General features: G+C 42.2%; 1 protein-coding gene across 8 annotated transcripts in view; it reads left to right on the top strand.

Annotated features, from left to right (window-relative positions):
- Positions 1 to 25,331, top strand: part of PTGFRN (prostaglandin F2 receptor inhibitor) — a 70,851-nt gene that overhangs the window by 13,849 nt on the left and 31,671 nt on the right. For 5 of the 8 annotated variants that reach the window (XM_075034000.1, XM_075033999.1, XM_075033991.1 and 2 more), the window contains 3 exons: positions 17,231 to 17,596; positions 18,453 to 18,872; positions 22,367 to 22,750. In XM_075034000.1, coding sequence (XP_074890101.1) covers positions 17,231 to 17,596; positions 18,453 to 18,872; positions 22,367 to 22,750 — 1,170 coding nt within the window. Of the gene's footprint in view, positions 1 to 15,075; positions 15,528 to 16,150; positions 16,569 to 17,230; positions 17,597 to 18,452; positions 18,873 to 22,366; positions 22,751 to 25,331 lie in introns of those variants that run through there. The other 3 variants (XM_075033994.1, XM_075033997.1, XM_075033998.1) reach the window with 3 other exon arrangements.

Raw genomic sequence — 25,331 nt, 5'->3', positions numbered from 1 at the left:
TGTTTGAATTCTTTGAAATGTCTTAATTTGATGTTGTGGATTTTAACTGGTTTAAGCTTCTGGGAGATGCTCTTCAGATCATTAATCTCTAAAAAGCCATTCTTATTTCTGAAAAATTAAGTGGGGAGGCAGGAGGTGAGGTGAGAGGAAAGTTAGTTGTATAGTTAGCTAGAGCTCTGTAAATGCTGTATGTACCTTCTCCTATTTACGTCTTCAGTAGCAGCAGGATTGCCTTCTAGGTACTTTGTTACTTCCGTATAACAGTAATAATACTGATTGCTCTCTACTAATAAACAAACTTTGTTATAGGATAGTGCTGTTAACGTGATTTATGACTGCCATACCAACAAGAGAGCTAAACCCAGTTGATTTTGTAAAGTAGTAAAATAAAAAGTGAGCAGGGAGTGTAAATAGTTCTTTGAAGCTTTAAAGTACTAGTTTACAAATAATGAAGAAATTAAGAGAAATAAACAGAGTTGTATTTATGTATGAAGGGCTTGTCAGTTTTCTGTTATGATTCTTAAATTGTGTATTGCTGACATTGGACATGGCTAGATGCAGACCTGGGAGGAGGTTCCTTTATTTTTAAACCATCCATTGAGAAGTCTGACTACATGTATACTGTGTCTCTTTCTGAGTGTTAATGAAGGCATAACTCCGTTTCTTTTCCCTACTGGGGCTTAGATATAACACTGACTTTTTCAAGTAATGCTATCTCTTCAGATGTTATCATGAAGCATGAGAGCAAGGAGGATTTCCTGATATTGCATAGCATCCAGTGCCCTTCTTGCTTAACCGTTTTTTGTTAATGTTTGTGAGATCAGGCTTTCAGTTTAGTTTTTTGAAGCCTGAGTTCAAGGCCTAAGTGCCAAGTGAGCATCTCTTGGGTATAGGTTGGTGTAGCACAAATGTATTTCACATTTCTGTTTTCTTCCTGTTTTCTTACATGTGGAGCTGTTTTGTGTTTGCATTCTGAAAGATATGTCAGTTCATATTGTCACTGGTGCTAAGGCTGGGTGAACAGGTCTCCTTAACTTGACATGGCTTCCAGGATATGTTATGATAAAGGAATCAAAGCTTGCTCTGCACACTGGACAGCAATGTTTCACGCTCTGGCTTTCTGTGCCTAATCAGAAATACCTCTGGGGAATATTAGCTCTCCCTGTGCATTGAGTACATCTCCTTTGTTACCTGAGGGCTGTTTGCCCTCGAGTGAAGGGGGCAGTTCAGGGTGACATCTGTTAGCTAGAAATCTCAAAGGTGCTTAAAGAGTACTACTAAGAATCTTCACTCAGTTTAAAAGTGTGGACTGCTAATTCTAGTGTCTGTGGCCAAGTCCATCTGCAGCTTTTCAGGTGAATTTTAACACCCTTGACTTTCTAAATTGGTGGTGTACTTTCCACTCCTGTTCTTATGCTGCTCTATATTGTATGCTGTTAGTTGCTGTGTTTGCACCAGATACCATTTCTTTTCAGTTGATGTTAAAATTGTTTCTTTGCATTAATAAGGTGGCTGGTAGAGACTTCTGAGACATAGTCTGCAGTGCAGTATTGTTTTTGCAGTGGGTATTTGGAACTTGCAATGTTGTCTTTAGTTCTTATGCTACATACCTGTACCCGTTCAGGATCTGGATGATGGCTGGCATGCTCTCTGTTGGGATGAAGTTTAGCTGTAGAGTCTCTTGTTCTGTTGAACAATGTGCAATGGGACATAACTGTTCTTCCCAATGTAGCAAATGTGAGGATGCTTAGGGTGAATGCAATCTGCTGTTTGTTTCAATGTAAGCTGATTATAAGTGTTTGTTACTCAATAATTTCAGCATATCTAAGTTTCACCCAAGTATTAACAGCTACTTATTTTGTACATAGGTTGTCTTATTAAATAGCGTAACCTAGAACAGCTCTGCAAGGAGACTTCAGTAGAAAAGAAACAATTAAGCATTTTCCCTGTGGGCATCTTTCAAAAACTGTGTTCTCCTCCTGCTATTTTAACATTATGTTGGTTCTCTATCCACCTTTCTTTCTTGTTTCGTGCTCAAAAGGATTCCCTCTCTTCTGATTTTTAAGAGTTACTTGAAAATTCTATGTTCTTTCATTCTTTTTTTTGTCTCTCTTCTCACTGCTGGGCACCACCTAATCACCAGCCTGGGGCCACTGAGGAGCAGCAGTAGTAAAAGGGTACTTCCTCCAAGCTCCTACTTCCTAAAGCTGTAGAAAGAGAGAGAAGGCTGACACCAAAGATCCATTCATCCTCGTGTCTTGCCTCCAACAGTGGCAGAGAGCAGATGCTTAGGGAAGACTGAGCACACCCTGTTACTATCCTAGTGTATTGTCTCATGATCATCTATAGATTGGAGACTTCCTAAGTTAGAGGTGGTATCCTCATGTTTAACCTTGGATATTTCGTCCAAGAGTTTTCTGTCTCATGGCTACCTCTGAAGTTTTGTTTTCTGAAATGTTCTGGGTGCTGGTGCATATTAGCTCATCTCTGACTTCGTGTTAACTTTTCTTTTCCCTTTTATCACCTGAGGTGTTGACCTTCCTATACACAGCATGCTGATGACAGTAGCAAAGTAAATACTTCTGAGATACATTTCTTTAAAAGTGGGAATAATAGGAAACATTTTAAGATGTGTATATAGGCATGCTTATCTGAAAATTAGTAGCTAATGGCTGAATACCAAACTTTACTAAGACTCCAAGCAGTAATATGTTGTGATACAGTCTTTCACTACATGGCTGCACCACCTGGGTTTTCTCAAATGTTCAATGGCATAAAGTTCTCTCCAAAAGCCTAAATGTGCGTGACATTCTGTAGTGCTAAGTGTTACTGTCTATACCAGGGAGACTGTTCAATATTGGTTGTAGAGGTAAGAGTAGATACTACTGCAAATGCTGCGAGTTAATCAAAATGGGTAACAGTGAAAACTTGCTCACATATAATATAAAGGGAGAAAAGACTTTCAGTTTGTAATGGGGAACATGAGAAGACTGCTGGACTACTTCAGCCAGGTACTGAATTGATGAGCCTTGCTATTCTGCTACTGGAGATAACAAAATACCTGCATTCAATACAGGGCAAGGTTTTCAGAGGTGATGGAAAGCTTGAGGCTGTGAACCTGAAGCTTTACAAAGATTTGATCCCCCAGAAGGTTAATACTCTGGATTTTTTGAAAATTGAACCTCTTCATTTCTTGAACTAGCTAACTTTGGTTACAAGAGTGGGGTGTTTCTTTTTTTTTCTGCTTGCACTAGAAGGCGCAAGTACAAAGGAGTTTGTTTCTCTCCAGGACTGGGGTAATTGGGAGTGGAGTTGTACCAGATGTGTGCTTTGGGTGAGGTAGTTCAGCTCTCTTCTGGTTTCTAAATCTCTTGTGTGTTGCCCACATGCACATACCTGCCCACCTGTTCCACAAAGTTTCTTCTTTTTCTCCAGTAAGATGAATCTTCTAGTAAATTAAATAGCAACTGCATAAGGTATCATTTCCTTTTACATGTGAGAACAGCTTTCTAGAGGTAGAACTCAGGGGCATGGACAGCTAATTAATTGCACAGCTAATTTGCCTTCAAGCTCTCAGAGGCAATGAATGCCAGCAAATTTTTGACTCTCGCATGTTTTTTTTTAAATTTTGGCTGCTACCTGCTCAACAAATGTATAAGCAACACTGCAAAGTGTGGGTGGATTTCATATCCTAGCCATACATTTGTTCATTGCTTAGCTCACATTTGTGATTTAGGGAAGAGTTCCCATTTCCACACTGAAGTTCAAGTTAAATGTAAACAGCCCTTTAAGTATCCTTTAGCAGCATGCAGGCTCCATCTTCATTACCATTTTAGTTGGGGTGAGGATTGAATTTCTGAGGTGAATCTCCTCACTGTCCCAATTGCTGCACATTGCTTTTTACTGAGAAACAATCTGAGTGTGCAATTAGGATTCCTTTGGATGTAACTGAATGTCATGGTTTAACCCCAGCCAGCAGCTGAGCACCACGCAGCTGCTTACTCGCTTCCCCCCACCTAGTGGGATGGGGGAGAGAATTGGGGAAAAAAAAAAGTAAAACTTGTGGGTTGAGTTAAAAACAGTTAAATAGGACAGAAATGAAGAAAATAACAACAACAACAATAATAAAATAAAAATAATAATAATAGGATTGGAATATACAAAAGAAGTGACGCACAATGCAATTGCTCACCACTTGCTGACCGATGCCTGGTTAGTTCCTGAGCAGTGATCTGTCCCCCTGCCCTGCCAACTCCCCCCAGTTTATATACTGGGCATGATGTCACATGGTCTGGAATACTCCTTTGGCCAATTTGGGTCAGCTGCCCTGGCTGTGTCCCCTCCCAACTTCTTGTGCCCCTCCAGCCTTCTCGCTGGCTGGGCATGAGAAGCTGAAAAATCCTTGACTTAGTATGAACACTACTTAGCAACAACTGAAAACATCAGTGTGTTATCAACATTCTTCTCATCCTAAATCCAAAACATAACACTATACCAGCTACTAGGAAGAAAATTAGCTCTATCCCAGCCAAAACCAGGACACTGAAGCAGAAGTGTCACTCCGGGAGTGTATCTGCTGTGCTTCAGGTGCCCTTGGGTCTTTGGACTAGGGCACCGAACCTGGTCCAATGCAAACCTCCAGACACACATAGTGTGATTCTTCGGGCCTCAGCACCAACTGCCCTCTACTGCCTTTTCTCCTTTTGGACTGTGCCAGGTGCTAAAGTAGACAGTAGTGCTACTGTCTACAGTAAATTTCTGTGTGATGGGGCATAAGCTTTTTTGCTTTTTAAATATTAGTGAAGTAAATAAGCAGGCTGTCTTGAGTTCCATCTGCTGACCTAATACCTTATTCTCAATTTTCAGGAGTCTTAATGCAACCAACCAGATTGATTTGAATGTTGTTTGTGAAGCTTTTTCCTGTGTTTCCAGAACTGTCTGTGTTGGTATTTGTCTCTTTCAAATAATGAAGAGTGCTGTGGCATGCCTGTTTTTAAAGCCAGCTGTTTTGCAGACCCATCTGGGGGTAATTTTATTTAACGGTCTGTGTGGGGGTTACACAGACCCTCTTAAAGACCTTGACGGGAATCCCTGTGTGCCTTCTAGATGTTGTTTTATGTCCCTGACTACTTGTCTTTTTCTTATCTGGGACTCTTTCCTCCTCTTGCCCTCTCCAAACTGCTAACCCTCTCCTTTGCAAGAGGAAAACAATACCGTAATAAAAAATGTCACTTTCTGAAAACAGGTACTTTCATGTGTCCACTTTTTTTATGCTGGAGACTGGACTAGCTGCCTTTTCTGGGGCAAGAGAGTTTCTCATAATTAGTGCCATAGCAAATAATAAAAGCTCAACAGCAACAAGTACTGTAAATACCTTGCAGTCCTGTTCTCAATTAGAGAATTAGTTATGTAAATCTTGTATTAAAGGAGGAAGAGCCCCGATGTCTCTTAAATCATACTCTGTGTGTGCACGCATGCTTACAATTCCTTCTTGTCTAGGAGAAAAATATCTGTGCTTCTAACATGCAGGCTCCATAGAGATTAGCATACTAAACAGTATTGCTCTGCATGACCTCAAATTGGCTTTTGAGTGCTAATTGGATCTATGGGCTTTGAGAGAAGGGGTTGGAAAACATTGGTGTCTGGTTTTCCAGGTTGCAGACAGCAGTATGGATATGGTGGTGCTGGAGATGTCCAAATGAAGTCCTCGGCGGGGGGGGGGGGGGGGGGGCTCCTGAGCTATTGGGTCACCAGTTGATAGAGCACAAACTGACTGCTTTGCATTTGCTTATGTCATCTTTGCCTAGCTGTTATGTATCTTTCTGTTTTCATCTTTATGTAAAGAAACAGTGTGATGCAGTGAAATGAGCACTAAGTCTGAAACCAGGAAAGCTGTGATCTATTCCTAACTGCTGCTGTTCTACTGCATGAGTTTGGTCTAGTTGGTTAATCTGTCCAAGTACATCTTCTGCAGCAAAAGAGCTGGCAATAGCTATGCTGCTGCACTTACCTGCGTGTGCCGATGAGGCACAGGCAGTCATTCCCATGCCGTAACACCCGTTCTGTGTGCATCTGTTGTTGGCATTTTTAATGTAGCTGCTTGCTTGGAGATTATTTATGGTGAAGATGGGACTGTTAGATAATTAAATTACAGACGAAAAGGATTACTCTATAAACACTAAGATCTATAAACACTGCTCCTATGGCTGCAAATCAGTTGTCAAGCATGGAGCCAAGGTGGGCCAGTGCCATATGCTGCCTTGTTCAGCAGTTCCAGCAGCCTTGCTGCCCAGCCACCTTCTTCCATAATCTCTCACAACAGCAGATGCAAACAGAGTGAAGCTGCCCTTCAGGATCACAATGAGAGAGTCTGAGGGCCTAACGTGTGTATTGGTTTATTCGGTGTTGTGGCTGCTGACTTCGGTAATTGGGCTTTGCTCTGTTGCTGTTGTTGCTGAAGCCTTATGTGATGCCTTCGCTCACTCAGTGGAGTGCTTGCTGGAAAGCTAGTCTCTGTGTACTGGGATTTGAAATGATGCCCCAAAACAATTTTTGGGGAAGTGGAGATTAAGATTAATAATGTCTGGATTATGAAAGCTTGTGGCTTTTTTAATCTCACCTTCCGATCCCCTTTAGACTTAACTCGGTTTTAGACAGGACTTTGTCTGGTATGGGTGGGGTGTTGGGTTAAATTCCGGTGGACGAGTGCCACCAAACTTAAGCAGGTAAAAAACCTGCAAAAACTACCAACAACAAAAAAACACCACCACCCCCCCCCCAAGCCTCCCTGCAAATAAACAGACATACGGACACAGGCAGACATGCGGACACACACACACACTGAAAAAACACACCAAAAAACCCAACACCACACACACGCCCCCACCCAACTGAAAAAACACACCAAAAAAAACCCAACACCACACAAAACAACCCCCAGACTCATGTTGGTGGTGTTTTTTTTTGTTTTGCTTTTGTTTTTAATATAATTGTCAATGAAAAGTAAAAGACTTTATATTGGATTCAGCACTTCTTATATTTGAAAGTATTTTGAGTGTTTTTTTGATGTTACCTAACATTAAGGATAACTTGGAAAACAAATGATTACTTCACACCAATAAAAATCAATACCTTCTGCTCTGTGAGGAAAAGGGGATGATAATAATGGAAATTATTTTGGGGAGAGGGGAAGGTTTTCCTTTTTTAAATGTATAATTTGGGAAATTACAGATTTGTGAAACACATGGATATCGCAATATGTACATCTTCTAAAAAGTCTTTTGATAAAAATACTTTTTCCTAGTTTTCCAGCTTCCTCACCTCTGCTAGGTGCTAAGTCCTGTTTAAAATCATGCTGGTTGAAAAATGTATTAGCTGTTACAGTTTAACACGATCTTGTCCGTGATCTGGATTTTTGTCTTGCCTTGGATTTTCATGCTTAGTGTATGCAGATTTAGAAATGATTTATTCTAGTCTGATTGTCTTTTCCAGTTAAATCTAAAGAAAGTTCAGTTTAATCCTAGCAGTGTGCTGCATTCCACATAGAGCAAAGAAAATGGTTGGTCTCTGCCCAGAGTAAATTGTAGTATAGAGTGAATGGATCTGGACTGCTCTGCTCAGTTCTAACTGCTTTGGGAAAGATTTAAGGTAACAGATAAGTGCAAGTTAATGATGTTGCAGAACAGCACTGGTGTTAATTCTTTATATTCCAGTGTGAGGACTTCTTTTACATATTGGTAAATGTATGCACTCCTCTTGAGTTGGAATTAGTATTACAGTTTTTAACTTGTGTCCTTCCTCCCCACTAAAGAAAATGTGAATATACTTTAGATACAACATTTCTGCAAATATTTGCAGCCCTGCTTCCAACTGTGCTAGCTCTTCAGCTTTGAGTTGTGGGCTTCACTGCTTTGTCAACTGTTTTCCTTAAAATGTAACATATTGAACCTCTTCTCCGGCAACACAAATTGCTTCTGAGGCAGAACAACAGAAAATCACCTGTCTTGTGTGGCAATCTCAATACCACTTCCAGAGTCTGTGGACTTTTTGGGTCAGATGTCACCAGGTAACCTAAATGGGCTGCTGTGGCAGAGTAGGGTGAAAATGGAGTTCTGCAAGAGTATTTGGAGGAAAGTAAATGAAGGTTGTTGGCAGGGACAGGAATTTCAGGTGAAACCCAGGAAGAAGCAGCATTTTGACTCTTACATTTTGTTGTTTTTTTTCTCTCCTTCCCCTTTTACTCCCAGTTGCATTTTAGAGACTTATCAAAAGTTGTTCTTTAGATAGAGCCTTTTATCTTCAACTGCCTGTTAGTGGTAGGGAAGGGAAATAGAGATCATATGTGATGGAGTTGTTTGACATCCAGAGGAATCTAAAACACGATCTTCAGTATTATTTCTGCCTGTTAGATGTTTGTTCTGTTTGGACCAGTGGTGCCACAGTTCTCTGCCTGCCAAGGGCCACTCTTTGACAAACTAGCCTTCTGCTTTGCACAGCTGAGAAGTTTATATGGCTTCTCCTTTCCCCTCTACCTGCTCTATGGCTTGCTCTACCTTCTAGTAGCATACCTCTCCCTGTGACTGGGAAGCAGTGGTGCACAGTGGGATCTGTGTTGTCAGCAACTGGCAATAGTGTTTTAATCTCTAATTAGTACTGCATATGCAACCTGGTTTCTGCCTTACAAGCTTCCACTGCAGTTTACTGGTCTCTTCTCCTTGTATTGTAGCAAGAATAATACACGGAAGCACTTATGGCAAGTTCCTGCGGCTCATTTTGGCAGAGAATTGAAATGGGTTGTGTGCTTGGGTGAAAGAGATGCCAGTCAGCTGGTCTTCAAAAGAGTGGAGCTGAACAGGGGAACAGTGCTTTATTTCTGATAGCCCAAGAGATGGCAAGAGAGGCAATTCTGCCTGTTGCAGTTGCCTTAGCAGAGGAAGGAGGCTTTCCTTCCTGCAAGACAGTTCAGTGAAGTTTTTCCGAGATAGATCTTTTGGGGCAGTGATCCATCTGCTGACTATCTGCAGTGATACAGTGTATTTTATATGGTGAAGTATTGTTCTCTTACTGTCCCCGTCTTTTTAGATAACAAGGCCTTATGACTGCTGTTTCCAGATCTGAACTTGCCAATTACTATGTATTTATCCAAAGTAACATCATCCAGACACTTGTGTTGGGCAGAACAGATCGGGTCTGACTGGGTGTTCATTTGGCCCATTGTGCTGGTGTGTTTTATTTATTTAGACTGAGTGGTGTTTTTTTTTTTTGTTGGGGGGTTTTTTTGGGGGGGGTTGTTGGCTTCTTAAAATGTTTTTTAAAAGGGGTGGGGGAGAAGCATGGAAAGTCTATTTAGTTTTTCTGCTGAGTTCAGGTGGTTGTCTCCCTAGGCTCTAACCATAAACAGCAGTGGGAGAAGTTTTTCAGAGAGCTTCTCTCTGTTGTTGACAGAGAGCACTTCGGTAACTAGCCATATAAGGCAGTAAACATCTAACAGCTATGCAGAAGGACTCCTGGAAATCGAAAGATTCACCATAGCATAATTTAACTGCTTGACTAATCAGGAGGCCTTCTATGGTGGAGTGACTGTGTTGGTGGATAAGGAAAGAGCAACTGGTGTCACCTACCTTGACTTCTATAAGGCCTTTGACACAGTCCCACACAACATCCTTGTCACTGAATTGGAGAGATAGGGGTTTGATGGATGGACTATTTGATGGATAAGGAATTGGTTGGATGGCTGCATCCAGAGAGTTGCAGTCAACGGCTCAGTGTCCAAATGGACATCAGTAACAAGTGGTGTCCCTCAAGGGTCTGTATTAAGACTGGTACCGTTCAGTCTTTATTGATGACAGCCAGTGGGAATAAGTGCACCCTCAGCAAGTTTGTGGGCAACACCAAGCTGAGTGGTGCAGCTGATTCACTAGAGGGAAGGGATGCCATCCAGAGGGACCCTGATAGGCTTGAGGAGCGGGCCTATGTGAGCCTCATGAGGTTCCACAAAGCCAAGTGCAAGGTCCTGCACCTGGGTCGGGGCAATCCTCAATATCAGTACAGGCTGGGGGATGAATGGATTGAGAGCAGCCCTGCAGAGAAGGACTGGGGATACTGGTGGATGCAAAATTGGACATGAGCTGGCAATGTGTGCTTGCAGCCCAGAAAGCCAACTGTGTGCTGGCTGCATGAAAAACAGCCTGGCCAGCAGGTCGAGGGAGGCGATTCTTTCCTTCTGTTCTCTACCCACCTGGAGTACTGCATTCAGCTCTGGGGCCCCCAGCACAAGACAGACATGGACCTGCTTGAGTAGGTCCAGAGAAGGGCCATGAAAACAATAACAGGGCTGGAACACCTCTCCTGTGAGGAAAGGCTGAGAGAGTTGGGGTTGTTCAGCCTAAAGAAGCGAAGACTTCAGGGAGACCTTATTGTGGCCTTTCCAATACTTAGAGGGGACTTATAAGAAAGACAGAGACTTTTTACCAGGGCCTGTAGTGACAAGGGGCAATGGTTTTAAACTGAAAGAGGGAAGGTTTAGATTGGACATAAGGAAGAAATTCTTTACTGTGAGGGTGGTGAGACACTGGAAGAGGTTGCCCAGAGAAGTTGTGGATGCCCCCTCCCTGGAAGTGTTCAAGGTCAGATTGGCTGGAGCTTTGAGCAACCTGATCTAGTGGAAGATGTCCCTGCCCGTGGCAGGGGATTGGAACTAGATGATCTTTAAAGGTCCCTTCCAACCCAGACCATTCTGTGATTCTATGATGACTAAGAACTGTGTCCTAATGAAAGCCTTGTGGTTTGCTTAAGTGCATTTGAAATCCCTTTTCTTGGGGGTGGTGGGTGAGGGGGTGAATGGGGAAGACAGCAGGTCATTACTGTGCTGCAATATATGTTGTTTTAATCCTTTCATGTGAATCTTAATCCACATGATATAGATATAGAGTCCAACTGGGAAGGTACTTGCTTTTTCACCCAGTGCTGGAGATGTGGCTTTTCTGAGATATCTCAGATGGTATGGAGATTAGAGCAATCCAGCAGCCTTGCAGTTTGATAGCATTTCTGAGGCTTCGCTTAAGATGCAGTATGCGTTTCTTCATCCTGATAGAGATAATGGGTTTTAAGCAATTACACCCAGGCTAATTCCTTTTGATAAGAGCTCTACATTATCTAAAAAAAGAATCCTAACCGCCTGGGAAAGAACAATGTAAATGTCTCTCTCACGGACTCTTTCATTTGCTCTTCTCTGATATCTTCAGATGATACGCTGCAGATCTTTCAAGCCATAAAAATCTATCAGTCCTTTTTTAGGAAGGGAGTATTGCAGTCAGGGATGTGTAACAGTCCTGTTGGCTTGCAAGGTGTGGAGGGAGCTCTGCGTGCTTCATGATTCCAGGCTCTTATGGTGATTACAGCTTTGACATAAGGAATCAAATTTGGTCTCTTTTAAAGGAGCCCCTTGTTCCTTCCCTGTGCAGGCTGTCTGGTTGTAAGGTGCGGGTTGCTTCTGCTGATTAGGGTGATCTAAATTTTGTAATTTGGAAAGGGTAGCAAGAGCCTGCCACTTTATTTAGCATAGATCACAACCCCTACTGTGTGTTTGTCTGCACTGGAAAGAAGAGTATGATGTTGTTGTGTTAAGTAGAAATGGTAAGAGATATCACTTCTTTAGATATTTTTTTTTCTTTTCTTTTTGAGACCAGTAAAGAAATTTCAATAGATAGCTGCATTTCTGGTACTTAAAAGAAATTCCTTTTATTCTGCTTTATGTCTCTGACTTTTCTTCTCATACATATACAGTATAGGATAGAAAATTTAATTGATTGCATTTAAAAAGGGGGGGAAATCCCAAAGCAACATGCTGTTTGTATAAATGTGCCACTTCTAGGAAAATCATGTTATATATATAAAATAAAATATTGCATTAACAATTTTGAAAGGTTTTCAAACATTATAGGCATGTTTGTTATAACTTGTTCTCTCTCTCCCAGATGACATTCTTGATGTATAGCTGCCTGATGATAATTGGAGCTGGGAGGAGAAGCAAGGGGAAAAGGGGAAGATTGGAGATAAGGATTATATTCTCCCATGCTGATATGCTTTGTTTCTCCTTCCCCAGAGAAGAGCCTGTGAATGTGTGGCATGCTGTCTGTCCCTTTACCTGCCTGCTCACTAGGGAAAGTGACTGCATGCCTCTCAGCGGGAGCCTGATCAGCTCTCTTTCAAAAAACAGAGGAAGAGGGTTTGTGTGGACTTGTCTCCCTGGTGGGACAAAAAAATTGCAAAAATAATTTTTTTTTTCCATTTTTAAAAATGGCTTCATGCATCACAAACACTAGTTAAGCAGAGCAGTACAGAAGTGGGAAACTTGGGATTTAGTTAGAAATAGGAGGCAGAATGCACAGCTTTGATGGTGGGGAAACCATTTCTTATTCTCTAGTGTGGCACAAGAAGGGTTGTCCCTGCTCAACCCCCTTATTTACACAGTGCTGCAGCAAAGTGGTGCCTAGATTGAAAATAAATGGAGGAGTTCAGGGAGAGAAAATCATTACCACCATTTGCAAAGTTGGCTGCAGTATTTTTTTCCTGTCATAAACTGTTGTGAATTTGAAAGGGCTGCTGTATTTCCTTCCCAGACGTGGTAATGTTTAGTTGGCAAATGAAACAACCTTTTGTTCGGAAAGCTCTTTTGAGATGAAAGGCATCAGCAAAGTTGTAGCTGTGTCTCCTGTGACTGCCTTGGTGGAAGAGCTGGACTGTGTGTTCTAAGTCTTTCTGATGCAGATGCTCGAGTGCTTAGTCTGAGCCAATTTACTCATTCTTCAGCTCTTACTTTTTTGGCTTTAATTGGCTTCCTACTGCATGTCACATTGCATTTTCCTTTGGCTGGCGGACATAGAGAGTAGACCTCCTCTGGGCTGCTAAGAGAACATGTTTTCTTATTAGATAGAGCTGTCTAGTGCAGGCTGGAGGAAGCACCTTGTGTAAGCTGAAGCAGAAGTGTGTTCTTTGCAATGATAATACCTTCTCAGCCTTGTGGGTGACTCCACAGATTACTTCTCGTCTTGTTCTTTAATAAATGATACATAGATGCAAAACTTGTGTGAAGATGAAGCTCCTAGAAGACTTTCCTCATCTGCTTTCCTTGTTCTCCTCTTCAAAAGGATTTCCTTTAATGACAGCAATGAGATGGTGCATCTAGGTGATGGGGCAAATTAATTAAAGTACTTCATGGACCATTGTTAGGGAACAAACACTAGCTCAAAACTGCCTAGGCTATGTCTAGGCTATCTTGCCTCTGTATTATTAATATGGCAGGCCTAGGCTATATCTAAGCTATCTTGCCTGTGTATTATTAATATGGCAGGCCCCACTTTATTATTCTACCTTGAGCCACACTTTGCCTGTGTCCCTTGGGAGAATCCTCTAATCAAGTGCTTGACAAGCAGCCATATGAAGGCTCTGTGGTTGCCCTACTTTTTGGGTGTTTCTGGCCCAGCCATGCAAAAGCACCAGTAGTCCTGTCACCTGTTTAATGAACCCAAGGAACAAGTCCTATTCCTTGTGTTTGTGTGCTGGCCTCCTTACAGGGGCTCCATTACCTTTTTATTTTGGAAAATAGTTCCTTGCAGTTTCACCTGGTGGTCTGGTAACTCTGTAAAAATAAAGTTTTGTATTTAGGCAATTAATCTTGTACACAGGCAGGCTTGATATCCAGCATTGCAGTTTATGATACAGAGCCAGTTATTGAGTTCCTACTAAATATACATCTTTGGTGGTCTTGGTGATACTGAAAAATACTGAATTGTCAAAGTTCTGTTGTTTTCTGTCACTGGTGTATACACTGTTCTGTCCTGATCCATCTGTTGCTACAGTTAAATGGGATTCAAGTGAATTCATTAAGAACATGTCACCTTATATTAACAGTGAAAAATATCAGGTGTCACGAAAAATAAATGTTTCCAAAAAATTTACAGAGTATGAAGCTCTCATGTCATGAAAACTGAACTTTGATTGCTCTGGGAATGGAGGGGGTGTGTGTGAGCAACATGGGGCACTGCAAGAATAAAATATTTGTAAAAGCTTCTCCTTTATCTGCCAGAGTAAAACTGAGTTTACTTCTTGCCAAGATCAGTGTCTGTAGCTCTATGCCTTCTGCTACAACTACATGAAATGTTAATCCCTGATGCACAGCAAAGAACATAACACCTTGTTTAGTAGCTTAGGGATACTCTTGCTGTTGACTGCTGCAGGACAAAAGGCAGAGCCCTGAATTCACAGCTTGCTAGATACTGAGCCTCCTGGGTCACCTAGAAATGCAGTTCACTGTTGGAGTGTCTGCCCTGTGCATGCTCCTCCTTACCTGTGGGCAGGGCACAGCAGATACTCTGCAGTAAGTTCTCATTCTCTTATCTTGTGATGCTGTCTCTGTGTGCTCCTGCCTTATGAGAATCCTAATTTATCTTAGCAGTAACAAATGTTGTTGTTTGTAAATTATAAAAACTGTTACAGGCTGTCGCTATTCCCTCCTGCAGCCTGTTCCACTGCCCTCCTTCCAAGTTTGTGTTTAACAGGAATTGCTTGTGGGACTGTGCTGTGAGGAGGGGGATAGTCATTGCTTTACAGCAATAGGGTAGGGACTCCAAAGAGATCTGTTGAGGAGTCACTGTGCCCCTATCTTTCCCTTTGGCCTGCCTGCTCTTACAAAGGTGCTAATCACCCCTTACCTTCATTTAGTGTCAAAGGGTCTTTAGTGACCTTGGAAGAAGAGAAACTGAGCTGTCGGTGCTAATCTCAAACACAAATGTGCAGCCTTTGCCACATTAGTCATGCCTTTGTCACCTCTAGATTGGATTAGTACAGTGCACAGTATGTGGGTCCACAGCTGAAAACACATGCAGAACAGTGTTGTCTGCTTGTTTTAGTGTCACAGGAGAGTATTTTCTAGAGAGATGTCAGCTTTTGAGGAGTGCCCTCAGTCAGGATCCTGAGCTGACTTCTCAGAGTGGTCTGCTGGAAGCTGGTTTGGCTGTCAGGCAGTGTTTCAAAGCTTACCTGCTGCTGTTATCGCTTTCTGTAAGAGGATAAGTTGAAGGATTGAATGGGGCTGCAACTTAAGACCTAGTGAGGAAATATATTGAGCCCTGTAGCCTTCTTTATTTCTTCTTGGTTATTTTTCTGTATCAATGATATTACTATATGGTGCTTGTGTTTAGAGAGGTGCCCTTAAAGACATCTGGTTGTGGAACAATACATTGGCAGTGGAGGTTTTTCTCTCTGATTCACATGTGAGTGGTGCACAGAAGTCCAGCTTCCTTATTAGGACTAGTCAATCACTTGATCAGGTACATAATAACCATTTTCTGGGAGGGATATAAGGGGTAAGAGATTAACCCCAGTCTGCATTACAAATAAGTTTAATGAAGTACTAATGTTGCATACAGAATGTCATGGCAATGAGGAAACTGGACTATTATGACTGAGCCTGTACACGTGAACAGCCTGCAAAGCAAAGAGCACGCTAGGAGTGATGAACTGGGGAGGTAAAGACAGTGTCAGTCCTTAGTTCAACTGTTTGCTGAACTGTAACTGGGGATAAAAATGTGATTTTTCTCTTGTAGTTATGCTCAGTGTGTACAGCTGCTTGTGTAGTTTTTAAATGCCCACAGAAATCTTGATTCTTTAACACATCCCTCTCCACACTGCTCTGAAGGTGACAAGCTGCACTTTAAAAAAGTTCCCCAGGGGGTGGTTTCTCTCCGTTAGACTTAACTTCTTTCCCCACACCTGGATACCTATTGGCATGATGGTTCTGAGCCAGTGAGTGGGATCTTAATCTACAGCAAGAAGACATGCAGAGTGATAGGAGTGGAAGGCTCAGCAAGTATATGGGTGTTCATGGCACTAGCTGGTGGCTTTCCCAACATAGTTGGTGAATTAGAGCAGTTGTGGGTTGCTGGACTTTGTGTGTTGGGGGGTTGTTTGTTTAAATTTGGCTTTGTCTCTGGTATCTCAGATCAACCTTTTGGTTCAGCTGCTTTTGATGTTGTTATGGCTATCTACTTGGTTTTAGCAAGATCTGTCATTAAGTGTTCTGGCTTCTGTTCTACCTGGTTGCTAAAATATTTTGCTATGGATATGGAGCTGGTGGGATGTAGTAGGCAGTTTGTGTTTGGAGATGGAGTTTAGGTAGTACCCCTCTCTTTCTGAAAAGATTTCTCTGGTTGAAACTATGAATCAAAGCAGTTTGCTCTTCTGGGAAGTAAGAACCTGCCAAAATCCACGTGCAGCTGCTGGGGTTATTCTTTCGGCTACAGAGCCAAATCAACCAGAAAAGTCTTCTACTGCATCTTTGCCAGGTCCTCTGGCTGGTTTAAGTGGTTCACACTTTTGCCTGGAGCATAACGTACTGCTTTGCCAGCCTTCTGCAGAGAACTGCTGTTGTTGTTCTATCCTTCTAGCGAGACAGTCCTAGAAAACATGGTCTGAACACTATGTGTTCCTCTGCTGTGGAGGGAGCCTTCTCTGCTCATGCTCCCGTGTTCTGGGACTTCCACCAAAGAGGATATGTGTGCTAGAAACAGGTATGGTTGCAGAATCTGTTCAAGCAAGCTGTGTCTGTTGAAATCAGTTCTTCCTTTTAAATCAATTAGGAAGGCAAGGAAGCTCACCTGTGTTAGAGAAGCCATGACCCTTTAGGGCAGAAGTGACTATGCTCGTTTTTGGAGAATGTCAACTTACCATTCTTATGGCCCTCAAGCTAGGGGAGAGTTAGTTTCCTACTTCGAACCCTCTACTGATGTCAGCAGCAGACTTATAACAATGCCTGGTTAGATTATGCCCTCACTGTAGTAATGAAAACCACTTATTAATGTTGTTTAAGTGTCCTACATAGCACTTGGCTTGTAGCAGAGAAACTGCTACCCATTGGATCTATGGCTAGTTCTGTCCCTTTTTTTTTTTTTCCTCCTTACAATTCTCTCTCCCTCAGTGTTTTGCTACCTAATGTGTTACTAAATAAGCAATGAAACAAAGATTGCCCACACTAAAAATGGTGTGTTTAGGGGCTCCTGCTCCAGTGCGATTAAATGTTAATGGGAAATATTGCTCTTACTAGTTCTAGCTTTCTGCAGAGTAGGGTGCCCAACCTTACTCTCTTTTTTTTTTTTTTTTTTTTTTTTTGTTGAAGTCTATCCTGGTAATTCCTTTAACTGTGTGTTCTCTCTGCCTTTATTCTCCTGCCTAGCTTTCTGCAGAGGACGTGTTGTGAGGGTGCCCAAAGGTCCTCTTATTCGAGTCATGGGCACGGAGGTGGTGATTCCTTGCAACGTTAGTGACTACGATGGACCTAGTGAACAGAACTTTGACTGGGAGTTCTCCCGGGAGACTGACTTCGTGCGGATAGTGAGTACCTGGGATTCTACATTCACCTCTGAGGAGTACCAAAAACGTGTGGGCAACGGGGATATCAAACTGAGACGGAGTAGCAACGATGCTGTGGAACTTGTGATTAGAAACATCCAGCCAACTGACCAAGGGAGGTACAAATGCTCCACGCCCAGCACTGATGCCACCGTTCAGGGAAATTATGATGCAGAGGTCCAAGTGAAAGGTATTTCTGAAGAGTGAGGTGTGCTCTAAATTTGTTCTTGGTATCGATTATAGATGTACCCTTAAGAATGCTGAATTTCTGTTGCTTATAAGCATTGTGATTGTTTTTTTTCTTTTTCTTCTCCCTGTTCTGTTTAATTCTCCTAAAGCAAAACTGAAAATTGGGAAGTATGATAGCAAAGACAAGTGAGGTGAAGAAGTGAAGAGAAGCTGTTTACTATAAACACCACTTTCCTTTTTTCTGTGTAGTAAATATGTAGCTAAAAATGGGAAAAATAAGCAGTGGGTTTTCTGAAGATGTCTGCACATATTTAATGTCCCTAAGACTCTGGGTAGAGAGACTAACTTCAGGTAAAAACCACAGCCTGTCTTCTCTCTCTTATTTATAGTGTCATTTAGGGTTCTTTCTATATGAAGGAGGTAATCTTCCCTTTCCCCTTTAGCATGTTGATACTGCAGTCATGCCCTAGCTTTGCTCTCTCATTTAGGGTTCTTCAGTAATAACTTGGGAGACTATTTTTTTCAAGTGTCTTACATTTTAATCCCATGAAAATCAAGATGATTCTGGATGTGAATAGTCAGAACGATGATGTTTGGATGAGAAACTGAAGCGAGGGGAAGGATAAATGAATTTGAATGCTTGTCTTGGCTTGTTTAAAGTGGAGTGCTTCCTTTAATGGATTTTCAGCTGAATTTCCTTGTTCCTGGGATATATTCATGTGTGGAAGAAGGCATGATTGGCCATGTGTTGCTCTGTGGTAGTTACACTGCCTCATATCTGAACAGATCAGTGTGGGTGTTCTCTTCTTGCTTCTGTTTTATGATGCTTGTGTCTTTTGGTCTTTTTTTTTAAATAGTGATTTCTGATGGTTTATCAGTGAGTGGTTCAAAAGCACGTTCCTCAGTGTCTCTCAGGCTGTCTGAGGGTGACTCCTTCAAGTTGCGCTGCTCAGCAATTACCACCTCACCAGAGCACACTCACCTGCACGTGACTTGGCAGATCAAAGGTGGATCGACTTGGCGGGACATCCTATCTTTGACTCATGAAGGCAAATTCCATCCGGGTCCCGGCTATGAAGAGCGCTATCGTAATGGAGATATCCGCTTGGACACAGGAGCGAATGACACGTATCGGTTATCTGTATCCCAGGCCTCGTCGGTGGATGGGGGTGCCTACAGGTGTCTTGTGAGCGAGTGGGTGAGAGGGGCAGATAGTTCATGGCAGAAGATTCAGGAGAAGAGCGTGGAGATAGCAAGTGTGGCAATCCAGCGGACTGGTGAGTGTAACTGATGGGCTGGGGTCACAACTCGTAGCTACAGCAGTGCTGTGTCCAGTCTGTGATACTTTGAGAGCAGAAACTGGGTAAGGTGAACTAAATGAGGATACATTCTAGGAGAACCTAGACTGCTGTTTGGATAGCTGGCCTGTTTACATCTGAGTTGATAGAAAATGCTTGGTGTAATTTTTCTAACTTTTATTTTGGGGAGAAGGGGGATGGATAATGGCGTGGAAAGATCGACTGGAACCTCTTAGATGCCTAGACCTAGATTTTTATCTCATTCTTAGTTCACTTCAGATTGTTTCTGGTTTTTATATTTCTTAAATAAACACTGTATTTAACCCCTGAGCACCCCAAACCTTCCCTCTGCTCTCTCATTAACATAGGGTTGTTCCATAGCACTAAACAGCTGCACTTCCCCTGTAAAAGTGGCTTGTGATTCAGTGACAGATGTAAAGCTTTTCTGTATTTGGTTTATTAAAATAGCATAGAAAGATCAAGAGAAAGGAGGAAGGCAGTGATAATTTAACAGGACAAATTATCCAGTGATTTTTATCACTGACACTGGATCACTGGTCTGATTGCTCCACCGTGTTGGCAGGGGTCTAGGACAGTAATGGTTCTGTTAAACACATTATTGCATGCTTGACTAAGGAGACAAAAATACATATAGTGCTGTGCTGAGGATATCCAGATGTCCCTGTCCATATAGATTTCAGGAGTAGATGCACTGAGCACTTAATTGCATTAGCATTACCACTGCTAGTTGGAGGAGGGAACGCAGGGGGTGATGCATCCTGTCACTCAATAGGTGGAAAAACAGGCAATGATGGTCCCTTGGAAATGTGAGATTATGACAGTATTTTAGAAGTATTCAGACAGTGAGAGTATCTTTTCATTTTTATAATCCTTTAATCACTATAGGGAGAAACCAGAACTGCTAGGTTTTTTGGCTAGCTGATTTGGATGTAGTTTTAGTATCCTGGTGCTACTTAGCATGTGAAATTTGACAGGATCAATCTGCCCCCTCTTTTTCAGGGTGTCTGTTACACAGTAAAGCTTGCCAGTGCTCTCTGCTGAGGCAGGGCTTGCTTAATTAAGGGCTGTAATTTTCTATTTTGTCGCACTTTCGGAGAGTTTGGTTTAAGTAGGTGGGGTTTAATCAGTGGCTTAAAACAGGGTGAAGATGGCCAGGACCAGTAGTACTGCAGTTTTTTAATGTGGTTTGGGTGTGTGGTTTTGTTTGTTTGTGGGTTTTTTTGTTTGTGTTTTTTTTTGTTTAGGGTTTTTTGCCTTCATTTTTAGCTCAGTCATTGGCAGCACTGGCACTTTGTCAGGGGCATGAAGGCTTTTTTTAAAAGTTATGCTAAATAGGATAGGTTATTTTCCAGCAAAATGTTGTGGAAATTTTTACCCACACAATCTGTAGTAGGACTTTGAAGAGCACCTTGTGCTGACATTTGAAACCTCTGCACTTGCATGCTAAAGTGAACTTGAGTTGTAAACGGTATGCCTGGTTGCTGCACTTCCCTCATTTCTCACCTACTGTGAACTGTGGGGTTGAATCTGTAGAAACAAAATTAAAAAAAAAAAAACCAACCCAACCAAAAAACACAAGAAAAGATGATTTAACATATCTAATGCAAGAAGTCATGCACAGGTTACCTTGTGTAACTGTGTGGGTTTTTTTCTGTTGTTGCTCTTCTAGCTACTTGCCCATCGCTTTCATCTCCTAATATCATGACATCTTTGGGCCCAACTTTGCTCTTCTATGTCTTTTTTTAACAGTGCCTTGCACAACAGGGATATAACCCTAAGTGAGGCCTGCAGACATGTCTGTAACCAAAAAGGAGCATTGAGGCTATACATATGGGTAAACTCTCTTACGAGTCCCTGTGTATGCATATACTGCCAGATTCTTATGCCTGTCACTATTTCATGAAGACAGAAGTGTTCCTTGGAGAAATGCTGCTCTTAACCTTGCAGATGAGTCTTGTTTTGTATTCTGCTATTAGTCTGTGAAATTAACTAGCCTTTTGTACTGATTCCAATCTCCTAATAAGACAGTGAGGGAAGTCCCAATGAGATACTCATCAGACAGTGGACTTTGCTTTACCGCTTGGCTGGGGCTTGCTACCCGCTGTTCAGTTTGACTGCTCTGTGCTATGAGGTGGTGAGTGGTGAGATGAATATTGCTTGGTTTTATTGGCAATAGTTGTGGCTGCTCAGTTTGGCTCTGGCCCTTATATGTTGTCTCTCATTCCTGATGGTAATCCTACAAAGCTTTTACACATGGGTACCTATTATATAGTAGAACATGGTTTTACATAGAAATCACTGATCTGTACCAGAGACATAGCTGCCTGTTTAAGGCAGGAATATGTATTCTTGCTCATGGTCTTGGTTGTAGATCTGCTGAGAAGAGCCACTGTTGTAGCAGCCCTGTCTACTGGCCTCAGTTGAGGCTTCAAGAGCAGCTGCAATACCCACTGTGGGAACGATGCTGCACTGAGATACAAACCTAATCCTTAGGCAATGTAGAATGAGGGAGTGAGCAAGCGAAGACATGTGGCGGCCAGGTAACTTGGTGAATGACTTGCACTGAGGTTTAGAAACAACACACAGAGCACCCCTGGTTCACCTCTCACCAGTAACTAAGGCAAGCTTTTCTACTCCTGGTCCTGACACTTTCAGCCCATGGCTTTCTTTTAACGAAGCTGTGGCCAGGCTGGTAACCTACAGAATGCAGAAGGTCCTGTTTGAATGCTGGCTATGACCATACGTGCTATGGATCTTAAAAATACTTACTGGTCAGTGGAATAGTTTGTTAAATGTGTTTTAAGTGGCTATGGGGTTGCTTTAAAGTCCCCAGTGTGTGTTGGTCAGAACAGTAAGTGGAGGAGTCAGCAGTATAAGGAGTTATTGCTGCCTTCTTTTTGCTTCTGTTTCATGTTTCTTCAACACACCTGAGGTCAGTCAGGACTCTAACACGTGGCCATAGCTGCTTCTCATCTAAATCTGCTCTGTTAGAGGAGTTCAAAACCATTTCAGCAGAAACCAAGTTGAGTTCTAATGTAGTTCTCCCCGATTTCAGTGGACACTTTCTCTTCTGAGAGGTAGTCCCAAAACAGTGACCTTCCTGTGAGGATGGAAAATCCTGTACACATTTTCCCGCTGTGTGAAGGTGACATGTGGTCTGTGATTGGGACAAAGCCTTCATGGACCAGTTGCTGTTGAGTTATAAAACCCCTGTTCTCCCTCCTTTCCTCCCCCCTCTCTCATCATGCATCCCTTGCTTGACTGATAATGTGAACTACCCTTGTAATAGGTCATACAGTTCAATATCCAACAGGCATTTGAAGGTAGGGCTACTGAGCTACTTCAGAAGTTTCTGCAATAGAATGTGAAGTCCTGGATAACTTACAGTGGAGTCTTTAAAAAAAAAAAATTAATTTTTTTTTTGTTTGAATTTTTGTCTCTTCATTTCTAAGCTCTAGGTGTGGTCATCTCAACAAGCAATGTGTCTGTGACCGAAAGAGACTCCCTGGATCTTACATGCAACATCACAACAGACAGGAGTGGTATTTTCCAAGCTGAGGTGCTGTGGTATTTTTCTGCGTCACCTGATGATACCTTGTCAGATGCTCAGGTTTTGCTGAGCGTGGACCGTGATTCTGTTGTCAGTGATTCAACTCTCATCAGCCTGAGCCATGTAGATAGGAACTCGTATCGCCTGTTGGTGCGTGAGGTGGATGTGGAAGACTCTGGCTACTACTTCTGCCAAGCAGCTGTCTGGGTACCACTGCACAACGGGAGCTGGCATAAGGTGGTGGAGAGGACATCTGCACCAGTCAGTGTGGTGGTGACAGCATTAGGTGAGTGATTCTGCTTTCAGACTTCATGGGTAATGTACCACTCATTCCTTGGTCCCATCAGAAAAGGGAGAGGATCTTGCAGAATCTCTTCTGTGCAAGTTTCTCTCTCGTTTGCATCTATCATCTGTATGTAGGGTATCTCTCTCGCATATAAAAATACTGATCTATGCTATAGAGTTTTGGGTTTGTATATTATAGGGTCCTACCCATACACTCCACTCTCTGATGTCATTGAACAGTCTGTAACTGGGAAATAGAACTTAAAAGCCTGCCTTTTTTTCTAGGTGCTGAAGCTGCCCCTGTTGTCATGTTGTCCCCTTTCACCTCCCTCGTACCATTAGCAGGGCTCTGGTCCAGCAACAGGCATTCTTTCTGAGCTCTGAACACAGTGAAATCAGATGCTTCCCCTGATTTTTGAATCATATACCATAAAAATTATTTATAATGGAAACTTCATAATGAACTTTCATAGCTTTCAAAGTTGTTGGGTTTTTGTTTTGTTGTTTTAATCACTAGAGAGAGACCACATCCTACTAATGGATTTAGAATGGAAGATGACTTTATACTGCTTTATTCTCCTCCCTCAACACACAAGTCCATTTTATGAGACCATGTCACATAGCTGTTGAGTAGTGTGACTGAGAGACACTTGGCTTGTGGCTAACTTAATGCTAGCAGTGTTGATTAGCATAGTGGTCACTAAAAGATTTGCCTGCAGTATTTAACATCCTACTCAATGTGGTGCTTTTTTCATCATTCAGTTGTAGATATGAGTGGATTTTTAGCCTTTTGGACAAGCAAAGGATTATTTATGCACTTGAAGTTACGGCTTCCATATGTTACTTCAGCATTTCTGCAGCAAGTTCTTTTAATTCACCAGTGGCGCGGAGGGGGGGAATCTACTTAAACAGAAACTTGATGATCCCTTTATTCTCTCCTTCCTTTATCCCCTAGTTGTTCTTGGTGGTTTTCCCTTCTTACAGCTCTAATACTGTCAATGTCCACATTTTTTTGCAAGGGGCTAGTTAGAAGCAGCTGTGTTTAACAGTTGTTCATTTAAGACTTGTTGACTGAATGAGGAGCAGAAGCCATAGGTAAGAGATTCAACAGGCTTATCTGATCTACCTGGCCTACAAGAGCAGGCTGACCGTATCTTTCCCTACACCCCTTTCCCAAGACAAATCTGTTTTGGAGATCCACTGTCCCATATGCATGCTGCAGATTGTAAAGCTTTTGCTTTGCATTATCCCAGCTGAAGTCTTAAGCTCTGGAGATCTCTCTTTATGCAAATATCCTTAGAAGTGAAGTTAACTGGGAGAAATACTAAAAATGAAACTCCAGCAGAACTTCTAAAAAGCCTGTCATTTTAGGGATAGGTCTAGATATGTCAGCCTACCCATCCTGTCTCCTAGTTTAATCTTGGGGAGTGAATAGCTTCAATTTAGAAGCAATGAAACTTGGTATTGTGTTGCAGGATGCTGTAGGTAAGGTATCTGCACCTGCTAAAATTCACAAAGTAGTAGTTATGTTGGAAGCATGAATGAACCTAGATGTGAGCTGGGGGAGAACTGGCAAAGCTGTAGTACTTGGTGTTTGTTAGCAGCTGTTGTGGTTTAACCCCAGCTAGCAACTAAGCACCATGCAGCTGCTCGCTCACTTCCCCCCACCTAGTGGGATGGGGGAGAGAATTGGGGGGGGGGAAGTAAAACTTGTGGGTTGAGATAAGAACAGTTAAATAGGACAGAAAGGAAGAAAATAATAACAACAACAACAATAATAATAAAATTAAAATAATAATAGTAATAGGATTGGAATATACAAAACAAGTGACGCACAATGCAATTGCTTACCACTTGCTGACCGATGCCTGGTTAGTTCCTGAGCAGTGATCCATCCCCCTGCCCCACCAACTCCCCCCAGTTTATATACTGGGCATGATGTCATATGGTCTGGAATACTCCTTTGGCCAATTTGGGTCAGCTGTCCTGGCTGTGTCCCCTCCCAACTTCTTGTGCCCCTCCAGCCTTTTTGCTGGCTGGGCATGAGAAGCTGAAAAATCCTTGACTTTAGTCTAAACACTACTTAGCAACAACTGAAAACATCAGTGTGTTATCAACATTCTTATCCTAAATCCAGAACATGACACTATCCAAGCTACTAGGAAGAAAATTAACTCTATCCCAGCTGAAACTGGGATACCAGCTTTGGCTGGATGTGAGTATCCAGGCCTAAAACCTCTCAATGTATTCAGAGCCTCTTGTTATCAGAAACTAGTGGTACTGTGCAGTTACAAAGGCAGAGCTCCTCCAACATAAAAGTACTGAATGAGGGCCAGCATATAGAGAGCCTACTCTGAAGCCTGGTTTTCAGAAATAAATAGCTGTGTCACAAGGTTGAATCCCAGCAACAATGACTTTAAATTTTGCATTTTAGCATTGTGCAGAGCAATTGAGCCATGGCCGTTTCCAAGTATACTTGTAATGTGTGCTAGAAGTGTGCAAGTGATGAATGTCTTAATTTCCTGTCCTCATTCAGCCATTCAAATTGCACATTCAACTTGTGAGTATTCCCTCCTTCCTCC

This window comes from Buteo buteo, chromosome 8 (assembly GCF_964188355.1).
Source record: "Buteo buteo chromosome 8, bButBut1.hap1.1, whole genome shotgun sequence".
Classification (NCBI taxonomy): domain Eukaryota; kingdom Metazoa; phylum Chordata; class Aves; order Accipitriformes; family Accipitridae; genus Buteo; species Buteo buteo.
This window is presented reverse-complemented; position numbering and strand designations above follow the sequence as displayed.